Below are 24073 nucleotides of genomic sequence, written 5' to 3'. Positions count from 1 at the left end.
AAATTGATTAAAAGGAGATTGGGTTCAGCCATATGTGGCCATGAGTTGAAAAAAAATTAATTATTGGTTATTTTATGTTTGTGATTTACACCATACATAGTGTAATAAGGCATATAAAGCTAATAATTGGTGTGTAAAATAGAAGTACTCTTAGCTATAATTTTTATTTTTCCTCCCAAAGTTGGCTTAAGTTGATCTGTTTATGAATTTGCAGTTTTTGTGTGCGTTTGTCGTACAAACACAGTTCATGCGTTTTTAGGCGACAAGGATGTCTCTCGTGCAACAAGTCTTTGTCACACTAATACAGATTGTGTTTTTTGGTGCATTGTTGTCGCACATCCGACGAACTTATGTCGCTTGTATTCAGTTTCTATGTTTTTAGGCGATAAATTTTGTCACACGAGGGACAACACTTGTCGCACAAAAACATTGTTTTTGTGTTTTGTGCGGCGATATGCTCTTGTCGCACATACAGACATTCTGTATTTTTGGGGCGACAAGTTATGTCTCCCGTACGACAGTTTTTGTCGCACGAACGCAGTTTTTGTTTTTTAGGTGACATGCGTGTCACATGAAAAACATTAAAATGTATTACTATTATCATTATTTTTCTTTATTATTGTAATTGTTGTTGTTGTTGTTTAGTAATGTCATTATTATTATTATTATTCATAATTATTACTTTACTTTCACTTATTAACTTGTGTTTATTCACATATGATAGAGACGAAATGCCAATTGAATCGTCTGCTGTTCCACTGGAACCTGCAGTAGAAATGGACTAGTTTGACTTAGCGGATGAGAATGAGTTTGCTCTCCCTGATTTGAATGATGAGGTTCACATTGAGCAAGTAACGGCAATAAAAGATTCTCTTGAAATAATGGCAGCAAATGACGATGGGAATGTCTTTGTAGATGAACCTACAGAAAATAATATTGAAAATGATTTGCCTCACGCTAATAGCGAATGAGAGGTTAATGAAGTTGTTGGCGTTGCGCTTGATGATGGGTTGGGTGACTACTAATCTGGTGATGATAGTGGTTGTGATTCAGATGAGACCGATGATGAGGTTGCGAATGAAGTTTGTTACCGATATGAGCAAAACTCAGGTGGTTTTCAGCTTGCAGCCGATGGTGAAAATATTGTATTTAAACTGGGTCAATTGTTCAAGGATGTAGATGAATTCAAGAAGGTTGTGAATGTGTATGCAATAAAGAATGCATTCATATTAGAAAAAGTGAATAATGAAAAGTCAAGAGTTACACTTAGGTGTGTTGCTACATGAGGTATTTAGAGGCTACATGCTAATCCTAACTGGAATAAGGGTAATTTTCAGATCAAGACATACTGTTCTTTTTATGTATATGGGTGACTGCTGAATGTATAGGCTGATGAAATTCAGTCAAATTATGATTGCAACCAACTGTAAGCTACGGATATACACATGTGACTGTTATTTAAATTATGGTTTCATTCTAGTTAGTGTTATTTTCCAATTCAATTAACTAATACTAATGTTTTTTTTTCCTCTCGGCACAAATTAAAATGTTTGTTATTTGTGTTACCGGTTTGGTGACAAACAACTTGATGGATTTGAATTTACTTATTTCATTAGACAAGTAAAATTTAGTGGTTTGGTGGAGACTGCTATAGTCTGTTGCTGAGAGAACTAAATTATGTTTTTACAGTTTTTTATTTCACCTCTAGGCAAGCATCTTGTAATTTGGGGAGACAATAAGTTGTCTCCCAGGAGACGAGCAATCGTCGCTTGAAATTATGAAAACAAGCATCCTGTAATTTAGGGAGACAATAAGTTGTTTCTTGGGAGACGATAAATCGTCGCTCGAAATAACAGAGACAAGCATTTTGTAATTTGGGGAGACAAGCACTTATCGCACGAGAGACAACTGTTTGTCTCCCTAAATTATAGAATGTTTGTCTCTGTAATTTGGAGCGACGATTGCTCGTCTCCCCAAATTACAGGATGCTTGCCTAGAGGTGAAATAAAAAATTACAAAAACATAATTTAGTTATCTTAGGAACAGACTATACTAGTCTCCAAAATACATTAAGGGATTCAAATTTGCTACAAAACCAAACCACCAATATTTGACACAAGCTACTATCAACCTATAACACAATACAAATTCTCACCAACCAACATCTCAATGAAATTAGAAAAAGAAAGCAACTCTTGATTCTCACCAAGCCACAATGAACCCATTAACACAAGGCATCAAAACAGACATAACGACAATCTTAAATATGTGAACAGAAATTCGGTCAACACAAGATTCATTAATTAATATAAAAGATTAATATATCATTTACAACATAATATCCCCATTAAATATGTCAACGGCTATATTCCTCCTAAAATATTGTCCATGGCAACTATCAAAATTAAAGTGTAGGTTGAACATTATGTTCTGATGGCGGAATCTTCATCGCGCCTAGTTCCTTTCTTGGAACAGGTGGATTACGCTTAGACCGCGGCTTCTTGGGCATTGTATTTGCAAATCTAATTTTTTATTCATTAATCAGAATCATAGTTCATAATATTACAAATAAACACGTATATGTCTTTCTACAATTTTGTATGACAAGCTTGTCACACAAAATTACAGACACTAATTTCACGCGACAAATAAAAATACTACCATTAAAATCCATCAATGCTTGTTCCTTTAGAATAAACTTAAACCAAAAAAAAAAGAAATGTAAACAAAATCACTGGCACAGAATAGCGCGCACAACAAGCACAGAAACGCGCGCGCGATGAGCCCTGTTGCGTGTGCGATTCTGCAGGACTTTTAAATGCCCTTTTAAGCCCCTTCTTTGTGAACTTGTCGTGCTACATGATGAGCTTACAAAATATGTCTTTGCATGAATGTGCCATTCTATTTAATCTACTTAAAATGAAACAAACAAACCCTAAGAGGCATTTTGTCGAGCACCTCATGTGCCATTTATTACCCACCAATTTCATTAAACCGGTTTTAATATTTACACAACAATCAATCTTAATACTCATCTATAATCATTTATACACTCATCTATCATCAATCAATCTTACACAAACGAAAAACAAAAAGAGTTTACAATATAAGCCTAGTCAAGATAATTGGTTACTATGGTGAAATATTGCGGCCAAAATGGCGGAGGTAGGGCCACGTGCTGCCGGAGATTAACTTGCTGTCAAAAGCCTGTCCACTCACCGTCGCTTGTTGCCGGAGTGAAGACCTAGGTTGAATTTGGAGAGAAGAGGAGGTAAATGTATGGCACCTTATTTTCGTCCATAAACACACTCATTGGTAAAAGCACCTATAACTTTTGTTGGCGCCAAAAATTGGGCTTTATTTAAGTGGTTTGGATAGTTTAGTAATTTCGCAAGTCAACTAACGGTCAACCCGTATGTATACTAACGGCAAGGGAGGTAAGAAAGAATATAATCAATCTTGCCATCTAAGTGAAATTATATCAAACCTCAGGGGAGGTTTCTAAAAATAACACAATTTTCAACCTTAGCACAAGTCCATTATAACATAATAAAATGAATAAAGCCCAAAAATTCATTTAAGAAGCAATCAAAATCCATAAAATGACAATATGGGTATTCTTCACACTAATTTATAGGCTTTTTTCTCCTTTTTATTTATTTGCTTCAAAAACTCCACAAGTTCATGAAAATATTAAATAATTACAAAGAAGGTAATAAAAACTTATGTGAAATTAAGCACTTATCAAGAACATATTTCATTAACTTGGATAAGTTTCAATTATTCTTCTTTCTTCAATCGTCATTAAATCTTTTGAATATGTAGGTTGGTTACCAATAAAAGGGTTAAAAGGAAATTATTGACTATTAAAATGGGATTTAGTGTTATATTTTAGATTAATTTTTTTCCTAAAAAAGTAAGGCGATTGGTAGGGTGGCAATCTGGGTTAAGATTTGATTCGATGCGAATTAAACGAGTTTGTGATTGAAAATTTTGATTCTTTTAATAAATGGGTGAATTTGATTCTATTTTGCTAATTAAACAAATCGAATTGATTCATTTATTCATTTAGGATTTGTTTAATAAATAGGTTATAAACAAATCGAATACAGTCCATTTGTTTAAAATTCATCTAATTAAATTACTTTTTTGTCCTTAAATTTATTTAAAAAATTTTAAAAATTCGAAGGTTAATATTGTAACTTTAGTAGCAATAAGACAAACCAAATAAGTGAAACAAGAATTAGAGCAGTCGGCCCTGATTTTCTCACTTCATTATTTCGCTCTTTCTTTCCTCTCATCTTTCAGCTGCGGCAGCCCTCTCTTGTCTCCACTATTCAGACTCAAAATTTTTCTTTTTTTTTTCTCCACAATTTCTCGCCCAACACCTTACCAATAAGCTCTAATTCTTTTTCTTTTTTTAATTTTTAAGCTTTGTAGCGTCAGCTTTGGACAAGACTAAGTGAATTGTTGATTTGCTTGTTATTTTTGCAAGGGGAAATTATAGGGAAATACTATTGCTTAAAATTTTATTTTTATTTTTTAAAATAAACTTATTTCAATTTAAAATTTACTAGACTCTAGCTATATTTAAATATTTTACATTATTGTATATTTTTTGCCTTTAGATTTCTCCCGATTTATCTCTGCATATTTTGAAATTTGAATTGATATGATTCTTTTTTCTTTTATTCTTTTCCTCAAATGCACTGCCATCAAGATGCAGCCTTTTGGTAGTGATTCGTTTTTTCAGCTTAGAATAAATTCAAGCTTATGATTGGTTGTATTAAATTTCCATCTCATGATTGAGAAAATGGATTATAACTAAAGTGAAATGTTTGCTGATTATTTAATAACATTAACTATTGTTTCTATTGCTCATCTTATCCTAATGACAATGTGGGAGTATGATAGGTAAAGTTTTATCTTGTTTATTTTTCTTGGCTTTATAGATTTAATTATTATTTCCTTAACAATACTACAAATTTGTTATATATTTGATATTCTGAAATACTACAGTGACTATTACCAGTATTGTAGCATGTTAATATCATTTTATTTATTTTTGGTGTAGGATTATTGTTTTCAAGATGACAAAGATAAAACGAAGAGAACTAAACAAATCATCTTAGTTTATAATTTGAATTTGAATTACTGTTATTTATATTGTTAAGAATTTGTAATATGGTGTTTGGATTATTGTATATTTAAGTTTAGAATATGGTTTGAATTATTTTTATTTTGTAAGATATTAAATTGGTGGCTTTTTATATTTTATTTTGCTTAATTTTGTCTATTAATTATATTTTTCTAAACGAATTGTAAATAAATCTTGATCCGATTTGATTCATTATGGATTCATAATAGGATAAACGAATAGTAAACAAATCTGGATTGGATTTAATTCGATTTGTTTATTAATTCTATTAAATGAATCAAACTGAATATTCGTTTAATAAACAAATCGAATCCGAATCAATAGAATTTTGACCCAATTCATTTACAATTAGATTTGAATTCGATTTGTTTATTCATTTTGCCACCCCTAGTGATTGGCAGCCAAATGTAAATTTATTTTTGAGTTTTCTGCTTTCTCAAAATTCGAATTGAGGAGGCCATTGGCAAATAAGAGAAAACTCCTTAAAAACCACTTGGTAAAACTCCTTAAAACCACTTGGTTGATGTAGTTACATTTTGATTGATTGAAGAAAATAAGGATACAATAACAAGATTAGCTTGTCAAAGTTTGGTATACAATAGAGAAATTCAATAGAAACTATTTTATTTAAGCACTTTTAAGTTGATTTGGTTGTTAACTTTGTAATTGAGTGTTACTAACTGGATTCCTTTCACAAACATGATGAAAAAGTTGGTATAAACTTTAAAGTGTCCTTGATTTCACATGAAGATTATAGAACAGAAGCACTCTGTCCCTTTTTCAATGATGGTTAGTCAAACAGTGTAGGTAATGTACTGACTTTGGGATCAGAAGCGCTTTGTTTTATCGTCCCTCCCCTTAAGGCCTTAACTTTTGTGAAACTGAAGCTTCCTAGTAAAAATGGATTCTCTTTTTACCTTTTTTTAATCTTTAAATAAATGGGGTACCAAAAAAAAAATTTAAATAAATGGTTTTTCAATCTATTTTCGAAAAAAAGAAATATAAAAACAGAATTTAATCAATATAGCCAAGGACGAGGGGAAATTATTGATAATTTATTAAGTTTGACCTCGGGATAGGGGATATGATCTAAATCAGATACACACATGTATATAATTCACAGATTACTTCTTAGAAAATAACATGTCTAGCTAAGAATAATAATACATTTTTATAATTGAACATATACAAATGGGTATATACGTGTGTTGCATTCATAGAGATATATATTGTTTGTATATAAATGGATATATAATATATATCACTCATTGATAGAGTTTTACAATTACATAAAAATAGTGAAAATAATAAATCATGTTTAGCCTAAATAATATGACAGCTCACTTTGTATTTATCATATCACCAACAAGGAAATGAATCGAAATTTTTGATACAATGACCTATTAAATAATTTAAATTTAACGTAATTAAACTAAAAGAAATTAGAAAATAGTTTTAAACAATTTGCAAAAATTCACTTTATAATTAAAAACTATAATTCTTTAAGTAAGAGTAAAAATATAATTTGAAACAATTCACTTCTTATTTGAGATAAAGTAAATATATAAATAGAATTTTGATTCTTATTTTACACTCATATTCTAGTGTAAGTAAATAACTTACTCTTATTCCGACTTTAATATTCTCAATCTTATAATTCTCACTTTTTAAGGATTTTTACTTCAATCCAAGAAACAAACGTTTTCTTAATAGATTAGACACTTTCTCACCTCTTCAAAATGTTCCTTTATAATTTATATACTTAGGTGGCGTTTGTTTTTTTATCTGAAATCTGAATAGACCTGAATTAATCTGAATATCTGAATTTGAATAATATGTTTATTTTTTTGTCTGAATGTCAGAAAATAAGTATTAAGTTGTTTGTTTTTTTCAACTTAAAAAGCTGAAAATATGTACTTTTACATTTGTATCTTTATTAAATTTGAATGTCAAATAAATAATAAATTAAATACCACAATATTTTAATATTTATAAGTAAAACTATATTCAAGTGAATATATAAAATACCATAAATTTTAAATTTTATCTTATATAATATAAGAAAGAAAAAATAGGGAAATTTTTATGTGGGGTAAATGTCTATGGGTGAGTTTTGGGATAGACATGAAAAATAAATTATAAAATTTTTGAGATTAGCAAGTAATTGACTTAATTCAGATTTCTCCATTAAGTAAAAAGTTAAAAAAATTAGCTTATTTTATTAAGTCAAAATTATCTAAAAAGTCTCATTAAGTTATAAAAACAAACACCTCTAATTAACTTAAATAATTAAGTTAAGTCACTTTAAGTCATTAAGTTAAAAAAAAAACGCCACCTTAGTTATTTTCATTGATTTTATATTTTGGATCGAATTTTAACTCATTTCATGTCATCAGAGTACATATTAAACTATATTTATCATTTTTTGTATTGAATTTTTTATAATTATATTAAAAAATTCTTCAAATTTTTTTTTTATAAAATAATTATAACAACAACAACAATAATATTTTGTTTTAATAAGAAGAGGTTTAACTCCTGTATGTAATAATGTCGCAAAAGAATTGACTTTTAGCAGCTTACTAATTACAATTAACAAGTTAATAAATAAAAGTTTAGGCTAAAATTTTATTCACAAATTAAAACAACCTCTATTTTTGCAGCCCAATGAACCACATTCCCTCAATATAATTTCCCTCGTTTTTCTTCAACCCAGCCACTTTGTCATTTTTATCAACGCATAGCAATACTAATGCTCAAAACCCCATAAAAAAATTTACTAAGAATCGATTGATTAATTGATAATTTTTACTCTTTTTTGTATTTATGGTTACTGGGAATAACAGCCACCAGGAGGATGGTGACCGCCAACAACCGGCAGCCAAAGGGGGAGGGGCTACGCGGTCGTGGGGCACCACCGTTTCCGGCCAATCAGTCTCTACAAGCGGCAGCGTGGGGTCGCCGTCGCAAAGCATGGCTACGCCAGCAAGTGATAGCACCTTTCTCCGGCTAAACCACCTTGACATTCACGGTGATGATGCCGGCTCCCAAGGCGCTGTTGTCGGGTCTGTAATTTAATTCATTGCTTTTCTTGTTTGATTCCTCAAAATATTTTGTGTTTTTCTTTTTTTTAATTTTTGAGGGTTTTGATACGTTGGTATTGAATGTTATTGAAATGTTTAGATTGTGAATGGTTGTTGAAAGGGTTTATGTATTTGTTATATATTATGTGTGTGTGAATAGTGAGAGTTTTACAATCATGTATCTGTATGCTTGGATTGAATGTGCTGCATTGTTGTCCCAATGTTCAGAGTATATGCTCGTTGTTTCTTTGACATTGTTAGTTTAATTTTCTTTCAACTATGCTTATTGTTCTTTTGTTTATAAATAATAAACAGTGGCAAGAAGAAAAAGAGAGGTCAAAGGGCGGGCGGAGGAGATAAAAGTGGCCGAGGACTTCGCCAATTTAGCATGAAAGGTGCTTGATTCGTTTTTATCTCTCCATTCCTTCATGAACTATTAGCTTAACAGCAACATGGGAATTAGGATTTCAATAAATAAGAAGTAAGACGGATGCCAATTATTTGAGAAGCTGACATTTTGAGTACCTCATGTGGAAATCAGTTCCTACATGCTTTATCTTCCCTCTGATTGGATATGGTGATATTTTTCTGATGTTTTAACTCTTTGGATGTTTCCAGTGTGTGAGAAAGTGGAAAGCAAGGGAAGAACTACATACAATGAGGTAGGTGGCTTCTTGAAGTCAAAGTTATTATAATGATTCTGCCAAAGTTAATTCTTGTGAGTTCTAGTTCTTTTATATAATTGATCCATTCTAGTGTGTGGTGTCCTTGAGAATGCCTTGACTTCCTGAAGTGATTACAGTAGACCTGTGCGGATATTATCTCCATGCCTTTGTGCTGATCCATATTTTTGTTTTTGGTAAAACAACCAAAATTATCAACAAAAGGTATGGGATTTAAGGCCAGAACTCCATCAGCTAAAAAATATTTTGGTGTTTTTTAGGTCTTTTAGAGTCTTGATCTTGCGTTTCAAAAATGTTTGATGGGGTATGGATAGACACACTGAGGCGAGGCAATTGCAATGACTTTAGCCACTTCTCACATCAGGGATGGAAGAATAGCATAGCTCCAGGCTGAAGCCACAGGACAGGGATGTGAGTTGGTATTCAGGGAAGGGCGAGTTTGCTTAAGTTCTTCCCTCCCCGTTTCTTCTTTGTTTCCATCCCTGGCCTGCCTAAAAAGCCTATTATTTTCCATCTCTAGCCTTAAGCCTATTAGTTTCCATCCCTAAATCTTCCTGTGGATACTGATGGAATTTGGACTTTCATTGATTGTGTCAAATTCTGAGAGGTTTTCGGTTTTTGAACTACAGCTCTTTGAAACTCAACTTTTTATGAACTGAAGACCCTTGCAAAATATGCCACATTATCAAACTAAATCACTTCAAATAATAGTGGATAAATCAGATAATTACCAGGTACCTATAGGAAGTTGTTGGTCCATTGTGCATGATGCAGCTGAAATTTATCTTGCAAGATCTCAAAATGATTGAAGGTCCGAAACTATGTGCCAGATCTGTTGGTTGTGCATGGACAGGACTTGTGGGGTTAATGATCTGAAGTTAGTGGTGCAAGGTGACATAGGTGACTTGGCCTTATCAGATCAGAAAGAAGTATCTGGAGGGAATGGTGTATTGTTATTCTCTGATTCATATAACACTGAGGATTTTCTTAGAAGTTGAATGACTTCATCTTTGTTTTTCGTCCATGCTTAAAAGTGTAATTCGCAAAATGTGGTTCAGTCAAAGCTAGGATTTTAACGAAATATATTAATTATCTCAGTTCTTTTTCTCTTTGTAACACACGTAAATTGAGTTTTGCTCTTGATTTAAGTTTCTTAGACATGGCCTATTGTTCCTTTCCTTTCCTATTTGATACCAGCTGTTTTATAAGCATAAGCCTTTGTCTGAGTTGAAAGAGCTTTTCAGGTTGCAGATGAGCTTGTGGCTGAATTTGCTGATCCTAGCAATAGTTTAGCAACCCCAGATCAGGTTTCTGTTCTTCCACCAGGCTGATAGATATTTAATCCCATCTGAATGCTTGTATATCTTATCTAGAGAAGTTGAATTTAACTAAATCTTCTTTTGTTGCTAATATTTATTTCAACAGCAACAATATGATGAGAAAAACATAAGACGAAGGGTATATGATGCCCTAAATGTACTGATGGCGATGGATATTATATCAAAGGATAAAAAGGAAATACAGTGGAAGGGTCTTCCTCGCACTAGCCTGAATGACATTGAAGAATTAAAGGTGTGATGCACTTGTATTTGCATATCTTAGTTATTATTTCAATTTCTCAGTAGATTCTGTTCTGAATAATGAATGAGCATATCGATCTCTTAAGATGTATTTAATGCAGGCTGAGCGTCTTGGACTGAGAAATAGAATTGAAAAGAAAACTGCCTATCTGCAGGAACTGGAGGATCAAGTAAGAAAATTAGTTTTTCTACCTTTTCATGTTTGTAATCTTGGCATGAACTTGTTGCTGCATGCTTTATGTTGATGGATTTCTTTTGCTATGTGGGCTAACTTCTGTTGTCTCTTCATCAAGTTTGTAGGACTTCAAAACCTTATACAACGAAATGAGCGATTATACAGTTCAGGAAATGCTCCCAGTGGGGGTGTGGCTTTACCTTTTATTCTGGTGCAGGTAGATATTCGTCAACTTTTCCTAAAAACCTGGCAAGTGAGATGGACTTATAACCCATAGTCACACTTGAAATCCAAATTAAATGTTGAACAAGAAGGTATTAGTATTTGCAAAATGATTTCCTATTTAAGGTGTTAATATATTTTGATCAGTCCTTAACAGTTTCTTAACTAAAATCAATCTCTGAATAGGATTCGACGTGTTATATGAAATGCATCAAGGAAGAAACTAAGAAGTTGGAGTGTTACCTTCTTGTTCAACATTTAATTTGGATTTCAAGTGTGACTATGGGTTATAAGTCCATCTCACTTGCCAGGTTTTTAGGAAAAGTTGGACGTAATGTGGAGATGAAAGCTATTATTTGTGATAATTCACTTCACTTCTATGAAAATCCTTCAGTATTAGTTATCATCGTTTATTTTGCAAGTACTCCATTATGTTTACTTCTCAACAACCTCCTGTGTAGAGTACTAGTTGCTCATAGAGTTCTGAATTGTAACCCCTCACAAATCCTTCAAGTTTTTGTTGCTTTATATCTTTTGGTTGACATACTTGATCCATTAACATGGCTAGCAATATTAAGGAAGAAATCAAGTGGTGATCTTACACGTAATTGAAAGATTTTAAATTCTGTCAGTATTGAAGAAATAGTATGTTCAATCATATGTAACTTTCATGTCCTATATTTTAGCTACTTGAAGTGTCTTAATATTTTAGCTAGTGTTGTTGATTATCACTATGAATCTCTCCAAGTTCTTAGACACTAGGTAGAATAAACGTACTAGAAACGTTTGCGATATGATCGTGATCCATGTGCTTTTGCAGCTAACAAATAATTTCATGCTTCCAAAGAATGTAGGGTTCGGCAGGTGCCTCCACTTTTGAACTCTAGTTCGGGAACTTATGGCTTATCAAAGATCAGAAAAAGGGCTTAGAACGTGATTACTAGTTTCTGAACTGTAAATGTGAAAGCATTGTCGTGCAGTTTATATGGTTTCATAATTTAGATTTTACTGTGAGATGTGCTTCTCCTAGTAGACAAATTGATGGTGGGTTGTCTGCATGTCTTTGTTGTGCTTGCCTGTTTCATATGCATTCGAGCGAACTAGAGAGAATTGTTCCTCTCCCAGTAGATTAATTGATTCAGAGTGTTGTGCCTTCGCAAATGTAAATGCAGATTCACTTTTTTTTTTTTTTCTTCTCCTCTAACCTTCCTTATTGTTGAGGCTTGGTGTATGGGTCACTTTATGTGCCAATCATAGAAGATGCTGAGAGAACTTGCTTAACTATTTCATCCTGTTATGAAAGAAATGTGAGAATATGATTTTTGCATTTATCCATTGTAAAAAAAAGGCCTATCGTGTTAATGCTTTCTAGTATTTGCTAAACATTTTGTTCAACTTGTTTAATGCTTCTCTCTTTTCTTTTTCTCCCTTGACATATGAAACAATAGACACGACCTCATGCAACCGTTGAAGTGGAAATATCAGAAGATATGCAGCTGGTGCATTTTGACTTTAATAGGTAAGAAACTTGTGCATGCATTTGAACTTTTCTTAGATTGTCGTCAATGGAAATAATGATGGTTACTGTTGATATGCCGATATGAATTGGGATGTTAACCCTTTAATAGCAGCATGGTCAAGAGGGCAATGTTATGGCATGCGACCAAAAACTGCAAAGAATGCTACAAAAGGAGAAAGGGGGATGCTTATGCTCAGATTGTGACCCCTTTGGTTAATTGAACATTTTGTTTATACTCTAATGGTCTATTTATTGCTAAAACTTTGATTTTTCTATTTGCAGCACCCCTTTTAAGCTCCATGACGACAATTCTGTTCTGAAGGCAATGAAATTTTGTGAGAGACAACAGAGTGATGATATGGCACAAAGTTTTCCTGCAGATGATGGTGAAGGTTCAAGCATGGCTGGTGTGTATCAACCACCACAACTCCTTCCTCCACCTCGGGCAAACAACTCAAATAGGCCTCCCACATCACCACCTGTTCCTGGTATACTAAAGGCACGTGTGAAGCATGAGCATTAATCAAGAATTGAACTTGATCCTTACCATTGGCAATTATCTTATTAGCATACCTGTATAGTGTAAAGTAATTTGCCAGAAGTTGGTAGGCTGCTTATGGTTATCTGCAACTTATTAGACTTGGCCTTCTATGGGAGAGTATAAAAGTAACGGGTAGATCACCCCCTTTGCTTCTAGACTTCCTAGGGGTTATAGCTCTGGCAAACTCCGCTTCAAATATTCATAACTTGTCGTTGTAATTGTTTTTGCGTATTATTTTTACTTCCTGTTATTTTTCCCCCAATTGTAGGAGAAATGAATTTATTTGTACTAAACAGTAGAGGATATTTTAGCCGCAAAGAGATTCATGAATTAATTTAACAAGTTGACATTCTTGCATTTATATTTCATGTTCCATCTATTTCGGTCGTTTTTTCTGATTAGTTTTGCTGATGGGAATTTGAGAAAATATTATAGGAAGTGATCCATCTATTTTAGCGTAAGGTTTGTCAAACTAACGACCACACTCTCGTGATTGATCTGAAGGTCTTGTTTACTGCATTCATTCTCTTAATCAAATTGTGGATTGTCACTCAAAATCTTGCTCTTGCCGCTCTTACAGCATCTTTTATAGTGCGTTCACTGTGCTTTCTTGATCCTTCTCTTCGAACGTGATTATTGTATCGGATTGATCATTGTTATTAGTTTAATGTTCTCTGTCATTGGCACAATTCTGACTTCTGATAAAAGCTGGATTAATAAGACCGTGCCACGTAATAGTGCCACTATAAGGAGACCATTGTTGTCAATTAGACTATTAATCATTAATATTAGAAATTGCATATAAATATACTGCACGAACTTTAAATTTCTCTATTTGTTATTCTTGGTATTCTTTTATTGCTTGCTAAATGATTTCACAGCGCACCTATATATTTGAGAGCTTGCCGTGAGCTTAATTACTTGAGTGTGACGCCATGCACCTAATGAACTTTTTAGGCTTCTTGTGCATATGATAAAATACAAAACCTGTATAGACTCGTATGATCAAACAATTATTTAGCATGTCCTTGTGTACGGATGGGCATTTGGATCGGATTAGCTTAACCAAACTCAAAATTTATTTGAGGTTCAGTTCAATTTAGCCCTTAAAATTTGAATGAGTTAAAATTTAGAAACAAATTGATTTTTATTTCGGTTTGGATTGAATCCGAGCCAAAATAAAAAGACGATCGGGTTTGCCTCAAGAAAAAAAAAAAAAGCAAATCAGCAATTGCGCAATGCCACAATCCCTTAACACTCACACATAGTCAATTCTCTTTTTCTTCTTCTTCAAGCATCACAATCCTCGGCTTACGACCGGACGACCTCTACCACCCAAAAGGGGAGCCACTCCTTGGCTGCTGAATAGAATGAACTGAGGTTGGAACGTTGAAATTCACAGCCTAAAACTTTTTGATGCACAAGATCTTCCAAAGAGGCAAGTGCAGAGCATACTCGTTACATGATCGAAATGAACTATTAAGAGAGTATTGTTTTTCAAGGAGAATAGAGGAAAAGGAAGAAGTTTAGAATGTCATGTTATTAAAACACGATTCTATTTAATTCTTAAACGAGTTCTTATTTACAAGCGGAGATAAGTCTTCCTTATATAGAAGAACTTATGAAGAGAGAATAAGACAGGACCCTTATCATTTTGCAAAAGTAAAAACATAATTAAAAACATCATTATGAAAGGGATAAGACATTATCCCTATCCTTTTTCTTAAAGCAAAAGCAAATAGGAAATGATTATAGACAACATTATTACAAAGCAAAAGTAAAAGCAAAAAGCAAATGCTTTGTTTTTATCAAAAGCAAAAGCAATTATTACAAGCAAACAAAAATACTTAAAGAGGCTGCAAACATGAGACTTGCAGATAAGATCATTAGTGGCTATGAGAGGGTGACAAGTTGTCAAGCTCTTCGATGCTCTCAGACAATGATGATGTTGAATCTTTCTTTTCAGAACTTTGGATGATGATTCAAAACCGATACTGGGGTCCAAAATTCAACCAAAAAGAAGCAGAGATCAGAAGACTAAAAGCAAAATTAGCCAAAATAGATGCAGATAAGCAACAACCTTCCTTATTTGCAAAATCTCCTACCCTACCTCTCCATACACCAACTTTCAACACTTATCAACTGTTTTATACACCATCTTCCTCCCGTCAGCCAATAGATTATGCTAAATTTTTTGGACTGTCCTATACTTTGTCCAGACAAACTTCAGCTCCACCTAAGCAAAAACCCAAACCCACCAAACCTGAAACAACATAACCACCATCAGTCTATCAACAACCATCAACTGTCTCAGACCCACAATCTTCGCCAAAATCAGCTTCTGAACCAAAAGACAAAGCACCCTTACACCAGTATTCATCCCAAGTTTACTCTCATTCATCTGAATCAGAAGATACTTGTTTTGATAAAGGATCCTCTGAAGAATCCTCAAAAGAATCTCCTTTTTTTTTCCGACTCTAAAGCAGATTTGGCTGATATTTCTAAATTGCTAATGGTTCAACCCTCTACAGGGTCCAATGATCCATCTCTCTCATCTCCTCCTCCAACAACACCAATTGTTGAAGAGGTAGAATCAGATACAAACCCCACTACACCTTCCCATGATAATCCTCCTAAACCTTTTAACAGCCCATGGTTTACTTTTGATGATATCCCAAAAGTCCAATGGCCTGTTCGATTCCAAGAATTTTCAGTATGGATAGATGTTCAGATGCTCAGACCTGGAGCAATAACTCAAACAGTCCTTAAAGAATTAAGTTCCCGATTTACTGGATCTTTAAGAGATTAGTTTGAAAGTCTTGGCCAATACAGACAACTTTAGTTGGTCCAAGCTGAAATTCATCAAGTTCTTGGTATCATTTATGAACAATTCCTTGGAGAGGCTACAACTGCAAATGAACAGACACAACGAGAATTCTATCAAATGAAGTGTTGCTCTTTGCAAATCAAAGATCTTGACTTCCACTACAAAAGAATGTCTACGATGTACTACAAGCTTAATGGCTTTAATGATCCTTCATTAAAGCATGTCTTCGTAGCATCTATTCCCAAAGAAATCCAGCCCAAACTACAGAGATATAGCGAACCTTTCCTTAGGGAAAATCTATCAGTTGGCAGTAAATTGTTTGGAAAAACTCTGCGAACAAAAAGAGTTTTTCAAAGACCTGATGGAAAACAACCAGCCATTTAAAAGTGCCTGCAAAAAACCTCATCTCTCCATCAAGTGTAAAAGTGATAAAGATTGCACCTGTTCGACCAAGAAAAAAACTCATTTCCAGAAATACCGACACCCACACAAGAAAAACTGGACATCATCCAGACCCAAAAAACCCTACTGTTTTTTTCAGAAAAAATGATCCTACCCAGTCCTCAAAATCCAAAAGCAGCCGTTGTTTCATCTGCAAGAAGAAAGGGCATTTCACAAGAAATTGTCCAAACTGCCCTTCTAAGTCAGTTCGTCTCATTGAACATTTTCAAAGCTCTTCGATGCTCTCAGACAATGATGATGTTGAATCTTTCTTTTCAGAACAAGAAGATTATGACGAACAAATTGCTTTTGTTCTTACAGAAGACCACTCTGACCCAGAAAGTGTTTCAATAATCCAAACAATACAACAAAGGCAAACAACCCAGCCAGTCATACCAATTCCTTCAATCAAAATCCACCTTTTACCTGAGAAATTTGACAAACCAATTTCTGTCATTGGATTCATTAACACTGGAGCACAAAAAAGAATGCTCAATCCATCCATCCCATTTTTGGGAAAAGCATAAAGAATATTTCAGAGCAGCCAATGGAGAATTATTCCAAACCAACCTGATTACCAAAAAACTAGTCGGTATTCAGTTCTTTCCAAACTATATCCTTTGGATCAAAATTGTTGGATCCAATTTACCTGATAAGGATTTTTTGATTGGGTTTGACATACTTCACCTAATTAAAAACCTTCATATTACAGCCTCTGGAATTCGGTACAAATAAATGTTTCAACCATACACTGATGTCCTAAGACTGTTCTCCATCTCAAACTCTCCTCCTTCATATGGCTCATACAAAAACCACTTTCTTCCTTTCTGTCCTGAAAGCTATAGCCAATTTTCGCATCCAAATCCATTGTGGAAAAATGAAGGATTCTTCATTCAGCTTCCTGTTGTGAAAATTTTAATATACTCGCAAGCGCATGAATCTAGAGATAAAATAGTGGTAACGAGGTCGATCCCACATGGATTGTTATAAATTGAAAAGTCTAATTTAAATCTAAAATTAATATTAATTCTAACCTAGTTGACCAAATTGAGTTTCTAAGAAAATTAAACCAATTAAACTAAGGAAGCAATTAAAATAAAGGAGAATTCTATAAGATAAAAATTACCAAGGTTTCAGAATCCACGACTATTCAACTAGTAATTATCTAATTATTAATTAATCCTCAATTTTAGAGTGACAACTCGAAATCAGTCTATGTCATCTCATGGATATAACAATTAAGCCTAAGTAATTAAATCTAATGTAGGTTCTTTTTCTGCTTAATAATATGACATCTAAACATCCCATGTAAATATATTGAATAACAAAGAGTCAGTTTTCCTAAGCACTCTTTGTAAACAGTTTAATGAAAGACATAGAATCAAAGATAATCATGTATAAACTTTATAAATCCAAACATAGATTTAATTGAATATTAATCCTAACAATCAATAATGCATCATAGAATTAATGAAAAGATTTTAATAACATCCAATTAATCATGTGAAATAAAAATTATAATCATTAAAGAACATATATAGGGAATTAAATAAATAAAAAGATAATTATTTTATTGAATAGGGTTTCATCCTTGACCTCAGTATAAGAAAATTAGCTAGACATACTTGAATAGAGAGCAACACAAGAAATAAAATCAGTCATGGAAACCGAATTGCTGCTGCTGCCAAATACTCTCTGTCTTGCGGCTTTGCACTTTTGTTTTTGTCCTCTGGCGGCTCCCCTTTTTTCCAAAAGCCAAAAGCTTGCTTTTATATTATTCAAAGTGGGCCACCGTCCTTTTAATTCTAAAGCCAAAAGGCTTGGTTTTTTCCTTGATTTACTCTCACACGTGATCACCCTTAGAATTGCTTTAGGATTCCTTTTCCAATTATGAAAGCCAAATGCAGGTCCCTTTAAATTGCTTTCCAAATATTACAATGCCATGCACGTGCAACCTAACTAAGCTAAAGCCAATGTTATGCTTAAATTCTTCTTCACGTGCTGGATCAATTAATTTACTAGTTTCGATTTCCTCAGCTTCACTTCCACATGCATGTATGTCTAATTGCTTCTGAAATCAATTAATTAATGCTTCTGAAATTGAGCTCCCTTATGTCCTTTTTTTATCCATAATCTCCAATTAATCCTCTATTCAATAAAATAATTTAATTAATTAAAACTAACTAGCAATTATATAATAAAGGGTAAAATATGTATATAAATTATGCACATCACTTCCCTTTAAGCTTAACGAAGACATCAATCGAACCAAAGCTACCCATCCTGGTATGACACCATCTGATCTAAAATTAGCCCAGCAAGAATGCTCTCAATTGCTTCAAAAAGGGCTTATTGAGCCCACGAATTTTGATTGGGCTTGTCAAGCTTTCTATGTGGAAAAACGGTCCGAAATAGTCCGAGGCAAAAAATGCCTTGTCATAGATTACCAGTCTCTTAATTGTTTCCTCTGTGATGATAAATTCCCTTTGCCAAAAATTCAATCTTTGTTTGTCCATATTCGTAATGCCAAGTTCTTTTCCAAATTTGACCTTAAAGCTGGCTTCTGGCAATTAGGAATTCATCCTGTTGACTGTCACAAAATTACCTTTTGCATTCCAAATGCCCACTATCAGTGGAAAGTAATGTCATTCGGTCTCAAAGTATCACCTTCACTTTTTCAAAAAGCCATGATCAAGATCTTTGAACCTATACTCCACCATGCACTTATCTACATAGATGATGTGCTTTTATTTTCAAAAGACCATGATTCCTATCAGGATCTACTTTCTCACTTTCTCAAGATAATAGAGTCACATGGCATTATGGTTTCTGACAAAAAAAGCATCCTAGGCCACGATTCAGTAGAATTTCTTGGCATGGTCATTAAAGATGGCCATTACCGCCCTGGTCCTCATATAGCTTAAGAACTGGTCCATTTTCCTGATGAACACTTGTCCAGAAAACAAATTCAGCAATTTCTAGGCATTATAAATTATCTTCGGGATTTTTTCCCTCATGTGACAGTTCACACTAGTCAGTTGTCAAAAATGCTTAAGAAATCTGCCCCACCATGGGGTCCCTCTCAGACTGCTGCAGTTCAACATCTCAAGAAGATTGCTCAACATCCATTTCCATTAAAAATTCCCACTAAAGGACAACGCATACTCCAAACAGATGCAAGTGATGAGTACTCGGGAGCAGTACTTTTGGAAAAGCTTGATGGAAATGAATCTTACTGTGCTCATGCCAGTGGTCAATTCAAAGAATCGGAAAAATATTATCACATAATCTATAAGGAGATCTTAGCCGTAAAATATAGAATTCAAAAGTTTAAATTTCATCTCATTGGTCATAATTTTCTTGTCATTTCCTCTTTTCCGAGAATTCTTGATTTAAAAAATAAGACACTACCAGACAAACACCTTCTCCGCCTTAAAACATAGTTTTCCAAATATGATTTTTCAGTACAACATATTAAGGGAGATCAAAATCTCATTCCTGACCTACTATCTAGACCTCCCTCGTTAGCTTCTCTCACTCTCATATCCTCCTCTGTTACAGTTCCAGTAATCTTCATGACTTCTTCCTTACCAAATTCAGCTCTTACAAGGAAATCTTTCCCTTGTAATCTCACGTTTTCCAGTCCCTATCAAATCCAAGACTTTGCAAAAAAACTTATTTTTCGGTACTTCATGAACATGTATCATACTCACTCATCTGGATTTCTTAGTTTTCACCCTGATCACCTTTTTCTCACAGGAATTGCCATCAATCCCTCCAGAGATATCACAGAAGATGAATTGTGGTACCTATGGTGCCTTATTGTTCTATATGCTACCAAGCTTGTTTTTCATGTACAGGCAATGTTCAGATGCCTTATCGACCAAACCCAAGCTCATTCCTTGTTATGGACTATCTTTGAATGATTCTAGGGTCCCATATGTGTGATCCAGGCTGTCCATGTGTTGATTGATTTATATAATCAATTATTATCAATGCCAATGTGTAAGTATACACAATAAGTAATAAAGTGATGAGTATTCAAGATCGTCTCCACAGGGATTGATGTTACTCCAAAATGCTAAAGCAATCACAATAGCACAAATCAACTAAAGATAGAAACAAACAATTGTCAAATAATTCTATCATAACTAATAATTATGAAAGATGGAAATAAAACAATACTGTACTGAAATAAACTAAATTAAATGTGTCTAAACTTCAATTGAGAATATAGTAGTTGAATGATCAAACTCTCCTAATACGGTGACTGTTGTTTACCAAGTTAGCACCAGTTGTTACAATTAGTGCTACAGCAATGGGTAGAATAAATCTGCATCCGCAGCTATCGCATGTTGGAAATCTCATACCTTTAAATCTACTAACAATGACCAGTTGCTCATATGTTTATGGTACGACATTATAACCTTTAATCTCTCCACCCTACAAGGTGAACACCTATGTCTAGAATGTCACAAATCTTAACTTCAAGCATTGCCCTTATGGGATTCAAGGTAACCTAATCCAGGAAACTCGACTTAAGAACTAGTAATACTCTAATAATATCTGCTAAGACATGCCCTTTTGCTGCTCTATCTTAACTAAAACTATTAAATGGGAGATCAACCGAAATAACAGTTGTATTCATAAAAACTACTAGAGTATAATACTGCAGCATTACCATAACAACATAAAAGAACAATCAAGAACCCATTGGATTATTTGTCATTCAACCACAAGTAAATTTAGTTCATAATCTGGATGAGAAAAATAAACACAAATATATTGATTTCAGAATACATCTAAACAATTCAAGGAAGAAGAGAAAATATAAGTTGAGCACGATGAAAGATAAATAATTCTGCACGGTTCTTTTCTTTGTTTCCGAATAGCACTCTTCAATTTTGATCTCCTTCTTCTTGCCTTTGTAATTATTTTTTATGATAATTCCTTGCCGCCTTTCTAAGTGGTGCACGCCTCCTTTTATATTGCAAATTAGGGTAAAAGACCGAAAGTCCATGCGCGTGCATGCGTTTTAAATTAGGAAACATGCAGATCGCGATTTTATGGCTGGCCCACGCTTTAAGCTTTCTCCTGCATTGCTCTCTGATTGCTGCAGCACTGGTTGCCCTAGCATCCTCAACAGCACTGCATTATTACCGATTGTGCTTGTCTTTTTTTGTGGCCATCTTCTTTCCTCCTCTTGCTCATCTAATGCCTCAGCTTCCCCTTATGAATTTAAAACCTACAATTATGCACCTGTTTTTTAGCACAAATTATTTGATTTAAACAAAACTTATTAAAACCCAACTAAAATGAATGTTTATGCAAAAGGTAATCAAAATGTAATAAAAACACCTTATTTGTTCTCTAAATGACCTTGATTCAAGTTTGGAATTGATGTAATAACTCTCATTTTCTAGAGTTATCACACCCCCAAACTTAAACCATTACTTGCCCTCAAGTAATGACACATACTAACATTTCCCGCAAACAAACATGCACAAAACTTTAGCTCTTTTATCAATTTTGCAAGGATCTTTCCACCTTCAGATCACAATCCAATCATACAATATGCCCATAGTAAATCAGTTCTAGATCTAAGCTTCTTTCTATCCATAGTGTGTGTGTGCTTCCTTTGATTGAATTCCAGATATGCTGTAACATTACCAAAAGACTGCATAAATTTCCGCAGTGATATACTTCATTCATAAATGGGGTAGCATAAATTCCACATACTCAAACTGTGATTGTTTTAATATTGAATAAACTGAGGAGTACTCAACCTCCTTACTGTAACATTTATCTTTCATGTGAATGTCAATCACTTGTAATGATGACGCCGAATTACTCAAACCATGCCCAGATCAGAGTTGCTGCAGCAATATCTGTGGTATAATCTTATCTAGAGGTATCTTTTACTCAAGGCTGAACATGGGGCTCATGAACAGACCTGGCTACTCAATGCCTTAAACAGAGGACTTTTTTTTTTTTTTTAGAACTACTACAACATTGCTCATAACTCTCGCTACCTTTGACACAATTCTGCATATGAGGTATATATTCAGATCTGGTTACTTAGTAACTGGAGCCATTGGAGCAGAGTTTATTTCATAGATATCACATTCAATCAACATGCTTCCCCCACAAACTTAAGATCTTTTCTATTCTTTTGGTTCTGCTCTAGCAATCTAATACAATTCAACCAAAGTCTAAGTGTTGGGACAAAATTTTCACTTCTATCTATAACTGTCTTTACTTGGAATTCTCATAAATATTAACTAACACTCAATTTATCTTCATTAGGCTTTCAAATCCATACACAAATATTAGATAAAAAGCTACATACATCACAAACATAAACACATACATAAACACATACATTCGGAAACAACCCCCCAAACTTGAAAGATGCTGTGTCCTCACAAGCATACGGAACAAATGCACACAACTGGACAATGATATGGAAGACCTTAGAAAATACCACACAAATTGACAAACATAAATATTTTTTTTTTAAGAACAAACTAACAACGAAAGAGTATTCCCCTGTGATGGGGACTGCAGCACATGATGGGATGCTATCAGCGCTTCTTGGATGCAATGCGCAGCTTATCCTTGGGTGAAGCTTTTGGGGAAGCAACTGGCAATGGCTTTGTCTTTTTCGCTACGGGGTTAGCGAGAGGAGTTGGGGTTGGGGTTGCTGTAGCAGCACCTGTAGATGTACTGCCTTTTTGTTTGCTGGATTGTCTTGGACTGGTGCGAATAGGCTGGCTAGGAGTTTACTGGGGAGGCTTTGTAGTTAATGCATCAGCTGTCTGGCCCTCAGCTGTGATGGCCGCAATGACAGCAAGTAGTTGCTTGGCTTGCTCAGGTGTAGGCATAGCTCCGGTTGCTGCAGCAGCCAGCTCAGCATCGACTTGCTCCATTTTGTCTTTAGAGGCTGGAGGTATTGTCATTTTTGCTTTGCCCTTGGCCTTTCTCTTGCTCGCGAGGACTGAAATAGACGGCTCCTCTTCAAGGTCTTCCTCTTCCTCTTCTTGAATAATGTGCTTTTTCCTAGTTTTGGCCTGGGCTGGGATGGTTGGTTCCTCACGTTCCTTCTCTGAATTGTCCTCTACTTCTGTGGGTGAGCTATCAGTCTCAGACTTGTCACCTTCTTCCTTAGGTGGATCAGATAGTTCAGTATCTTCTGATTCTTCCCTTACTTGTGGTTCGACTGCAGCATCTTCTACTGGTTCCTCTGTGGCAGTGGCTTCTGCACTAGCCTCCGCTGGAGCATCTGTGGTGTGGGTGTCAAAATTAAACTGCTGGAGCAATGCATCAAGGAAGTTTCAGTGAGTGCGTTTCATGTACAGGGCAAATTGGTGTAGTTGGTTGTCCAGGTGCTGTAGATAACTCCAAAACCGACCATTTTCCCTCTGCTGAGCTGCTACACATTGAGTTATACTGTGGCTGAGTGCCTGGATAGTCTGTTCCAAGCCAATAACTCGTCTTGCTCCTGTGACAACAGTTGGTTCAGTGATTGTTCCAGCACTCTCACCAGCAACTCGCTCAATGGTACGTGCCGTAAAGGCACCATCATTTTTTACATGTTCATCTCTAGCGTCAAGACGAACACCTAAAACTACACAAATGCTGGTGACGAGTGAGGGAAATAGCAAGGCAGCAGTTCGGTGAGTTTTGACTACACAATCGCAGATTTCTTTCTCAATGATGCTATCTACGTCTATAGGAAGCCCTCGAACTATAACATATAACAAGACCAACCTTTCTTGCGAAACTGTAGTAGTGTGAGTGGTGGGCATAAGCCTAGATTTCAGAAATTTCACCCACACTTTAGC

The 24073-nt window shown here is 34.5% G+C and overlaps 1 protein-coding gene across 2 annotated transcripts; it reads left to right on the top strand.

Annotated features, from left to right (window-relative positions):
* Positions 1-7813: 7813 nt before the first annotated feature.
* Positions 7814-13311, top strand: LOC18038010 (transcription factor-like protein DPB). 2 transcript variants are annotated; one of them, XM_006428302.2, is made up of 9 exons: positions 7814-8223; positions 8557-8636; positions 8860-8903; positions 10169-10231; positions 10350-10496; positions 10606-10674; positions 10798-10896; positions 12350-12420; positions 12703-13311. In XM_006428302.2, the coding sequence occupies exons 1-9, from the start codon at positions 7985-7987 to the stop codon at positions 12941-12943; spliced, it is 1053 nt and encodes a 350-aa protein (XP_006428365.1). In that variant the 5' UTR covers positions 7814-7984; the 3' UTR covers positions 12944-13311. The 2 variants fall into 2 exon arrangements, with proteins under 2 accessions (XP_006428365.1, XP_024037983.1); XM_024182215.1 differs by having other exon boundaries at positions 10591-10674.
* Positions 13312-24073: the final 10762 nt, after the last annotated feature.

Source organism: Citrus clementina, unplaced genomic scaffold (assembly GCF_000493195.1).
Source record: "Citrus clementina cultivar Clemenules unplaced genomic scaffold, Citrus_clementina_v1.0 scaffold_6, whole genome shotgun sequence".
NCBI classification, from domain to species: domain Eukaryota; kingdom Viridiplantae; phylum Streptophyta; class Magnoliopsida; order Sapindales; family Rutaceae; genus Citrus; species Citrus x clementina.
The sequence above is the reverse complement of the archived record's forward strand: the minus strand, read 5'-3'. Positions and strand labels throughout refer to the sequence as shown.

Coding starts and splice junctions, on each gene's coding strand:
- LOC18038010 (XM_024182215.1), top strand. CDS start 7,985: ATGGTTACTGGGAATAACAGCCACCAGGAGGATGGTGACCGCCAACAA. Junction 10,897..12,349: donor TACCTTTTATTCTGGTGCAG/GTAGATATTCGT, acceptor ATGAAACAATAG/ACACGACCTCATGCAACCGT. Junction 12,421..12,702: donor GTGCATTTTGACTTTAATAG/GTAAGAAACTTG, acceptor TTCTATTTGCAG/CACCCCTTTTAAGCTCCATG.